The sequence below is a fragment of the Natrix helvetica genome, assembly GCF_964273705.1.
Source record: "Natrix helvetica genome assembly, chromosome: 1".
NCBI lineage: Eukaryota > Metazoa > Chordata > Lepidosauria > Squamata > Natricidae > Natrix > Natrix helvetica.
In genome coordinates this window covers 249,399,363-249,409,281 of record NC_138548.1, presented here as the reverse complement: position 1 = coordinate 249,409,281, position 9,919 = coordinate 249,399,363, and the positions used below count along the sequence as shown (strand labels likewise).

Sequence of the window (9,919 nt, the reverse complement as noted above, 5' to 3'; positions counted from 1 at the left end):
TATTTACACATGCACTACAGCATAAAACAATTAGTAAATTAAAATGACTGCTTAAATTTTATGTTACTTACCCATAAGTACTTTTTATAGTTTTGACTCTTTTGCTTCTGTTTCATTTAATGCATGTACATATACTTGCTCTTTTTCTTTCTATCTTAATCATCTTTCTCTGCAGGTTGTCAATTAAAGTTTGGACAATCTAATTCTGAAGTCTTCAAATCAGTCCCAATGAGGCTATTGACATCTTCCTCCACTTCTGTCGGGGGAGCGTCTATGTTCCACCTTTGGGATTATGATGGAATAACTGGTAGGTAGATCATGCATGAGACTGAACCACAAGTACTTGTGGGGGGGGGGGGGGAGTGACAATACAAATAAATATGCTAAGTAGAAAAACTGAACATTCTAGACAAAAAAAGTAACTTATTTGTTAAGTAGTGGACGATAGAAAGGCAGAGACCGATCTTCGACTTCAAACTCTTTATTGCAACAAGCAATAACCCAACAACAGTCTGTCTGACAGCTTGCCCTTTTATAGGGAGCAGTCAGATGCCTCAGCCAATCAGATTCAACTGTTTCTCCTCTCCTAAATGGTGGACATGAGTGAAGCCTTCAATCTCTGGCTAAACTCCCTTATTGAGTATTCAACACTATTTATCACTTCCTATGCTTATATCTGCCTTTTTCACTCTTTCCCCCATTTACTACGACTGCTCCAACTACCCTGGACTTTCTCCCCTTCCCTCCCTGTAACGATTTACTCAGTAGTGATCGTCAAAAAATGTAGATTTATAATTTGTGCTGCTTATCTTACCAGCTATTTTGTTAACAAAAATGACCTTTCAGTGGAGCCATTTTGGAATAGTGCCTACTTATTCCCCACCTCCAAAAGTTTCACTAGTCCAAAACTATTGATCCTGACCTAAGTGCACTGCTTCCTGTTACTTTTATTACAGAATATGGCATAGGATTCAGTAGTACTGTGTAAATCCAAGCAATTGTGACTCATGCAATGTTATAGATAACAGACCATGGTTAATCATATTGGAATCCAATTAACATGAGCAGTAAGTGGATTGACTGCATCCTATTGTGGGAGGATAGGGTATCAATTGGAGACAAGATTGCAGCATTCCCAAGCTAGGAATATTGATGTTGTGATGAATCGCAAGCAAAGATAAATGTTATTTGTATAGAAAACTACTGAGTAAGTTACATACACTCCCATGCAAGGCACCAGTTTATTCCTTGGCAGGATATTAGCAACATAGGAATAGTAAATTCAACTAATCTTTTTCCACCTACCAGTGGTTGATTTCGATATGTAAATTATCCAGGAATAGAGAGCATCCTTTTATAGTAACCACTTAAGAATTTTTGGAATGTTTTTAATACTGGAAGGCATGTCCTCCGGTCGAAAAACCTGAATCGGTAAGATCAACTAACAGCAAATGTCAATCAAACTTTGGCAAGCCATACATTTCTGGCTTGAAATCATTCATTGATTGTAGGACACGGGTGGCTTCTTTCGTTAGTTCTTTTGGCAAACCGCTATCGGGGACCATGATTACTTGCATGCCGGCAGCCAGGGCTGCTTTGACCCCGTTTGGGGCATCTTCAAAGACAAGGCACTTTGCCGGAGGTACTGGCGGTTCGAACCTCTTGGCGGCAATCAAAAATATATCGGGCTGTGGCTTGCCATTTTTTACCTCAGGGTCATCTCCCATCACAATGTGATGGAACAAACCGAAAAAGGGCTTCAGTTGCCCCGTTTTTATCTCAAATACCTCGCGAACAGAGCTGGTGCCGATGGCAATGGGGATCTTGTGACCGTGCAAATGACGGACCAGCTTTTCCACGCCAGGCATTAAGGCAGAGGTGGGATATAGTTCTCGTTTCTTTTGGGCGGTTTCATGGAGGATTTCTTCAACAGTTAAGGGCAGATCGAAGAGCTTTCGGAGAATCTCCAGGGCATTCACTTCTTTCATCCCCATGATCTGGGATCTTTCCTTCCAAGTGTATGTCTTCCCATAGCGGCTGCAGAGTTCTTTCATGATGTTGTTGAAGATATCCTCGGTGTTTATGAGGGTGCCATCCAGGTCAAAGATGACATGAGTGATGGGCTGTAGCGGCTTGCCTCCATCGGAGGAAGCAGCCATCGCAGCCTCTGCTCTCGGCCCACTCTCCTGCTAAACCTACCGCCAAAGAAAGACACAGGAAACAAACTATGCCTGTGCAATGCCGTTTCCCTGTCTCCGCAATGGATGCCTCAAGCACGCCGTGTCTTGAGAATTCGAGGTTCAGTTGTCTGTTTCAACCCTTTGCAAAGATTGCCGTTGGATGTGTATAGCGTGTGCGTCTCCTTCTGCAAAGATGTTCTAATAATCCATAGGAATGAAGAGCCGGTTGTAGTATCAAACTCTGTGGTCCTAGCATTTGGTTAAAATAAAGGAGAAGAGTCATTAATTAAATCAGTTTGCTTTGGAGGGCAGATGTAAAACAAGCTACAAGCCCACGCTGGAGATCGAATGGACCCATGCCCCTTTTCCTAAATTGGTATGAATGGATCCAGTGATGTAACCCAGACTTCCCCAATGTAATGCAGCAGAAATTGTAATTCTCATGCTTGGCTTGAGTGAGTGGGAGGCAGGTTTCAACATACTTGAAAGGCCCTGGGTTGGAAAGACTGGCACAGATAGTCTTCGACTTACAACAGTTCGTTTAGTGACCGTTCGTTACAACGGCACTGAAAAAAGTGACATGACCATTTTTCATGCTTATCACTATTGCAACATCCCCAAGGTCATGTGGTTTTCATTCAAATGCTTGACAACTGGCTCATATTTATGATGGTTCGAGTGTCCTGGGTCATTGCGATCACCTTTTTTGACCTGACAAGCAAAGTCAATGGGAAAGCCAGATTCACTTAACAACAGTGTTAATAATTTAACAATTGCAGTGATTCACTTAACAAATGTGGCAAGTAAAGTTGTAAAATGGGGCAAAATGTACTGAATAAAGTTTTCACTTACCAACATAAATTTTGCGCTCAATTGTGGTCATAAGCCGAGGACTACCTGTGTTGTGTTCTATTCGAAATCAAGATCTCACTATATACTCATTTTATTTATTTAGATTTTTATCCTACCTTATTTATTACTTCATGAGTAATTCAAGGTAGCAAACATATATGATACTCCTCCCTCCTATTTTCCTCACAACAATTATCCTGTGACCGGCCCAAAGTCATTCAGTCAAGGCAGAACAAGAACTCAGTCTGCTGGTTTCTAGACCAACACCCTTGCAGTTACACCAAACTAGCTCATATATATGGCATATACAGGTAGTTGTTCTTGACTTAACAGTTCATTTAGTGATAATGGTACTGAAAAAAGTGACATCGCCATTTTTTACAGTTATGGCCTTTGCAGGCCTGGGCGGGGCCAGCCAGAGGTGGTATTTACTGGTTCAGCAAACCAGTTCAAATTGCTGCTACCGGTTCAACTGAACCGGTCTGAACTGGCTAAATGCCACCTCTGAAGGCCTCCAAGGTCACCTCCAACTCTGTTACTCTGTTAAGATGGAACTGATGATCAGCAATATCTAGCAGACCATATGTTCCCCATTCCTCAATCTAAAAGGGGAGACAAATTAACTTATTTTTATCCTTATTTCTGCGAGTATTTAGGGATTCATTTGATAGCCACATCTTGTGTTTGGTTTCCACCATTATCCTTTCCCCCTATCAACTGTAGATGATTAAAACTTGCAACTAGAGTTATGCAAGTTCCACTTCTTAGAGCTCTGAAAACAGAGGCTCACACTGATCTGAATGTAGGATTTGTACATTCTTGGCATTGAGTTTTCCCTTCTCTTCAATAAAAACATTTTGTTTTACATCATACATAGTTGCTTTCTGAGAAGCTGATGGAGCAGAAGGCTTTTCCCTTTTCCACACAACTATTCAATTGATGATTGTTTTGTGGAGCTCCAACTTAGCTCACATCCCAAAAACAGAACTGACAACACTCGAAAGAGTCCCATAAACACACAAACTGAGGGCAAAAATGAACGATGGCGGGCACAGTCTAAGCCAATGTTCTACTTCCCCCATACATCCTCAGTGTTGTCTTCTGTAATTGCAAATTCTCCCTCCTAGTAAAACCGCCTTGGCTAAATGAAGTCTGCTAGCAAAGCAACTTTCTGATGTTTCAGCTGCTTGCTCCAAAGAATGGATAGTTTCATTTCCCTCCCCCAACCCAGACACACAGTTGTTTCCCAGAAACAGCAATTTTGCTGACTGCCCATCATTGCTATCAAGAACATACCAATTAAGCTTTAAGGGGACTTGACTCTGGAGTTGTATTTCAAGCAGGTCTGCTGTTGCATCTGCTGGAAAAAAAATTGGCTAGAATCATCCAGCTACATCGCCCAGTCCAGCTCTCACAATCTGTCTTCTTATCCACTGTACTTTAGCTAAAGGGTACCATAAGCACAGAGACAGAAGAATTAGAGAAAGCATGTAGCCAAACAACACCTCTTGATTACTCCTGCATCCTTCAAGATTGATGTTGCAATCCTCAGGCCAAGACAAAAAAACCTCTACAGCCAAGCTGCTTTGAATTAATTAAAAACATGGGAAGCTCTCCCTCCCAGGGAGAATGGATGGTTAAACAAACAAATACTGATTGTAATTGTCTGTCTGCAAAATATTGTTAACAGAGATTGGCAGTTATCATTTCAGATTTTTTAAGGGGACTTTTGCAGCCTTCCCTAGACATGCCAGGAACTAACCATGTCTTTCACAATTAACAACCACCGTGGTGCATTGGTTAGAGTGCAATACTGCAGGCTACTTCAACTGACTGCTAGCTGCAGTTCAAATCCTACCGGCTCAAGGTTGACTCAGCTTTCCATCCTTCCGAGGTGGGTAAAATGAGGACCCATACTGTTGGGGGAAACATGCTGACTCTGTAAACCACTTAGAGAGGGCTATAAAGCACTGTGAAGCAGTATATAAGTCTAGGTGCTATTGCTATTAAAGTTGTTTTCCTTTAATTTCAGTTCTGAAGGATTCTTGGTACCCCCTCATCATCAGTGCTAGTAAAGAGAGGGGTTTACTCTCAGTTTATCTCTAGTGTCTTGTCCTATCAGTGTTGGTGGGAGTGGCCTTGAAGATTCTTCGGTTGGACTATTTACTGTTAGCAAACCCCGCTTCTTACTAGCGCTAATGATGTTACTTCGTTTGGTAATGAAACATCTGCAATAAAACAAGCAAGTTCAAAGAGCATCAAGGACACCTCATTTCTACCCCAGCTACAAATATTCTCCTAAGTCCAATTTTGACTGGCATTGCCAGAGGCAGGTGCTTTAGAGGAATGTAGTAGAACAACCTGGAGACCTGTCAGTTAAAACTTACAACTTAACAAAACTTAAAACTTACAATTGATCGCTTCACAGAATCATAATCAAAATATTGTCCTCCTCCTTCTATCGTTTTATAATACTGTTACTTCTTAGTTTCATCTCATGTCGGTCTTGTTTGCTATTCTGCAATTACATTCACAATTAAGAAATGCCAGGATTGGATGCCTAATTCAATCTCTTCAATCGGGATATCCAGCCTGTGGGAATAGTGCCCACCATTGCTGGTCAGCACAAGTTCATTTGGTCCATACTGGTGGGATTTGGTCCACTTCACTGTAATCTGCCTTTCTCCTTAGAATAGTGTTCCTCAATCTTAATATGTGTGACCTTCAAAGCTGGCTGTGGGATCCTGGGAATTGAAGTCCACATATCTTAAGGTTGTCAAAGTTAACAAACGCTGCTTAGAAGTTACGGTATCTCTAGTGAAGAGGCATGTGGACAAATCTTCGGAAACTGCCCTTTGCGTCCTTTGACAAGATGTGGGCAATGCCTACTGCAATTCATCTGATGCACATCTTTCCCAATCGGGCAAGCTTACTAGATATCAAACAAGACAGACACAGACTGCAACAGATAGTTAGAACTTCAGGAAAAAATAATCACAACCAGCCTGCCTTCCAATGAGGACCTATATCCTACACGAGCCATAAAGAGGGCTGTGAAAATATCTACAGACCCCTCACATCCTGGACATAAACTGTGTCTTCTCCCCTCAAGGGGCACTATTGGGCACTGCACACCAAAACAACAAGAAATAGGGACAGTTTTCCCCCATGCCAACACTCTGTTAAACAACTAATTCTCACAAAACTATCAAACTATCTAGTAGAGCTGTTTATTATTATCCTCCTCATCCTTCCTCTTACTTATTTCCTTATCTTCTTATGACTATAAATTTGTTGCTTGTATCTTATGATTTACATTGTTTTATTTAGTATCCTAGTAAGATTTATGTTGATTGCTTATTTGGTATCCTATGGCTATCACTTATGATTATGAATATGTTTTATAGTGATCATGGTTTATCACTTGTTGCTTGTGTGTACACTGAGAGCTTATGCACTGGAGAAAAATTCTTTGTGTGTCCAATCACATTAGGCCAATAAAGAATTCTATTCTACTCTATAAATCCATAGGACGTGACCTATTCAAGCAGCTTTTGACAATCTGGCTAGCTTCACCCTCATCCCCCCCCCACCTTTTTCCTTCTCACCCACCCCAATTTTATACATTTGGAGAGCCTGCATAAGGCTACATTTTCTCTTTACTTCTAACTCCGCCTCTTCTCCTCAGTAACCTCACTTCCTTGCATCATCTCTCCCTGCATCTCTTCCCAAATCAAAAGTGGCAGCTGTGATTTATAGGCTACCATGCTGAGAGGCTTCTCAATTTCTATTTATTTGAAAAGCAAGGCTGGGAAGAGAAAGCCAGAGGATTCCAAAGTCCTGCATAGCAGGCTAAGAGGGGGAGAAGGGGAAGAGGCCACAGGAGAAGTCTCAGCAAAGGGAGGAGAGTGGGACCAAGGCCTCCCCTTGCATGTGAGGGATTGTGGAGGTGATAAATGGATCCCAGACCGTTGCTTCCAGTGAGGTCTTGACCTATTGCTGCTAGCAGTTTGTAGGAGACATTGGGTGTCTTTTCGTTTCAGCCTCATACCAATGCAATGCTGTTCAAATCAGCTGGAGAGAGGAAACAGAGCTAACTTTTTGTAAGAACATTAGATATTTGCTATCTCACTTTCAACATACACAGTACAGTGCGTGGCTATTCCTAATTTTATCATGAAATCATATATATCCAGTTCTCACTCTTTCTGAGGTTGATCAGCCACCCTTGTTCTCATGATAACAGCCCCAGTTTTTGTCTAGCAAAGTACATACACCTTTCTGTTTTCATAATCCCTTATTCACCACAGCAGAGTCATCAACAGAAGCATCCTGGCTCACCTAACTGAAACAAATGCCAGACTGAGCCCCTTCTAGTTTAGCACTAAAAAAAAAGACATGGAAGCAGAATTAGGCAAGTCACTTGCAAAGTTTTCTCAACAGCCTTTTTAGTTCAGACCACACTCACTACTTACTACTCACAGGGTGGTTGGTGGTGGTGGTGGGGGGGCAGACATGTACGGTGCAGAAGTAGCATTAACACTTCATGTGATCTTGATTCAGAGGTGGTATTCAGCAGGTTCTGACCAGTTCTGGAGAACCGGTAGTGTTCTCCAGAACTGGTCAATACTGGTCTATTTTGAGTAGTTCGGAGAATCGGTAAATACCACCTCTGACTGGCCCCACCCCCACCTATTCCCTGCCTCCCAAGTCCCAGCTGATTGGGAGGGAATGGGGATTTTGCAGTAACCTTCCCTGGAACCCCCAATACCTCAGGGGTTGCCACAAAAAAGAGGGAGTCAAACTATTCTCCAAGGCACCTGAGGGTAGAACAAGAAGCAATGGGTGGAAACTAATCAAGGAGAGAAGCAACTTAGAACTGAGGAGAAACTTCCTGACAGTTAGAACAATTAATCAGTGGAACAGCTTGCCTTGTGAATGCCCCAACACTGGAAGTCTTTAAGAAGATGTTGGATAGCCATTTGTATGAAACGGTATAGGGTTTCCTGCCTAGGCAGGGGGTTGGACTAGAAGACCTCCAAGGTCCCTTCCAAATCTGCTATTGTATTGTATTGTATTATTGAATGGGGAGGGAATGGAGATTTTACAGTACCCTTCCCCTGCCACGCTCACCAAACCACTCCCACCAAGCCACATCCACATAACTGGTAGTGAAAAAATTTGAATCCCCACCACTGGTACAGTGGTATAATCCTGGTGGCAGTTTTGGAAACTCCGAGTAACTCCCTCATCTATTATATTAAAAAAAATTAGGAGAAATTTTCTAACAGTGAGAACAACTAACTAGTGGAATGGCTTGCTTTCAGAAGTTGTGGATACACCATCATTGGAGGCTTTTAAGAGACCAGACAACCACCTGTCTGAAATGGTATAGGTTCTCCTGCTTGAACAGGGGGTTGGGACTATAAGACCTCCAAGGTCCCATCCAACTCTGTTCTGTTCTGTATGTAAGGAGGTGCGCGCAGCAAAAACATTAGGATAAATAAAAAAAACTTCTGCTCAGCATTCACCATTCCTCTTTTCTACCAGGGTTTTTCATATTATCTTTCTCCTTACTGTTCCCATGTTATGCATTCCATGGACATTGTGTGTAGGTTTATTTGGAAGCAGCATCGGGTATGACTCCAGAAGGAAGACTTTGGTCTCCTACCTAAACTAACATTTAATGATATTTCTAGTTACATCAGGAATTGTAATTAGGGCCATTGCTCCTATCTACCAGTATCATTTTTTAAAACAAGCAATCCTCATCCAGGAATTTAATCCAGGGAAAGGAAATTGGTTCCTCTCCCAATATTACGGTTACATTGCCCATCATCCATAGCATTGGTTCATGATAGCTGGTGGGGGAGGGAGGCATCTCTTTTATCTCTTGAGCTACTATCAATTCAAGTATGACAGGCTCATTTCTACCTGATACACAAAGTATATCTGACAACATGACCCACATAGGAGAACCTTGGGTACTAGACTTTAGCTCATTATTTCCTCTGTCTTGCTAGGATGACCAAATTAAAAGTGACTGAATTAATGATAAGGAAAGCATGAGTGACAGAAAGTCTGAAGGAAGTTAAAGACAGTTCCTTCAAGGAGCATTGCATTGAAGTACCTGGGAATTAAAATGAAGGGAAATGGACAGGAAAATCCTTTAAAGAGCTCACCATAACCAGAACAAATGACAATGTCTTATTCACTATTAAGCAAGGAGGCAATACCTCTGAAAGCGCAGATCAGCATTTGCTACAGTTAAAAGAACTGCAAGAGATACCATACATCCTTCCAGAATTTCCACTTGGGAATGAAAACACAGATACAACTGATGGAATTTGACAGCCGTTTCTCATTACAACTGGAGAGAGTCTTGGGGACAACTTGTTATAAGAACCAAGAGGGTGATTTAATATACAGGAAGTATCAGTACTGTATCACCCAACCTTTCAGTGCTCCTCATTCCCAATGAGATGTTCGGAACATGCTTATATAATGTCGTTGCTGTTTAATAAGCTCACAGGGTAAATAAAACGATAGGGAGTATTGCTTGGGCCTGTCTATCTTTCTATCTATGCATCCAACTACATTCGTAAAGCCCCGATTTGCAAAACAGTTCTGAGCCACTTACAGTTTGCAGAAGCATAACAACAACAAAAAACCAAGGAAGTAAACAATATCATGAACATCTGGAACAAAAAACAACAACAACCCCAGAATAATTTAATAATAAAGTAACTGAGGCTATCAAACACATACCTCATTCAAGACTTTTCATTCTGGATGGACTTATCCACAAGTGGGTTCCCACTGGTTCGGCTTGGTTCAGCCGAGTATGTATTAACTCGGCCTGCCATGCCCCTGAACTGGTTCTATCA

At 41.7% G+C, this 9,919-nt stretch overlaps 1 protein-coding gene across 1 annotated transcript; it reads right to left on the bottom strand.

Moving 5' to 3' along the window:
- Positions 1-1,454: 1,454 nt before the first annotated feature.
- On the bottom strand, positions 1,455-2,168 carry LOC309384573 (pseudouridine-5'-phosphatase-like; the record flags this gene model as incomplete). Its single annotated transcript, XM_081938271.1, has 1 exon — positions 1,455-2,168. Exon 1 carries the CDS (start codon positions 2,157-2,159, stop codon positions 1,455-1,457), a length of 705 nt encoding a protein of 234 aa, XP_081794397.1. The 5' UTR covers positions 2,160-2,168.
- Between the last annotated feature and the right edge of the window lie 7,751 nt (positions 2,169-9,919).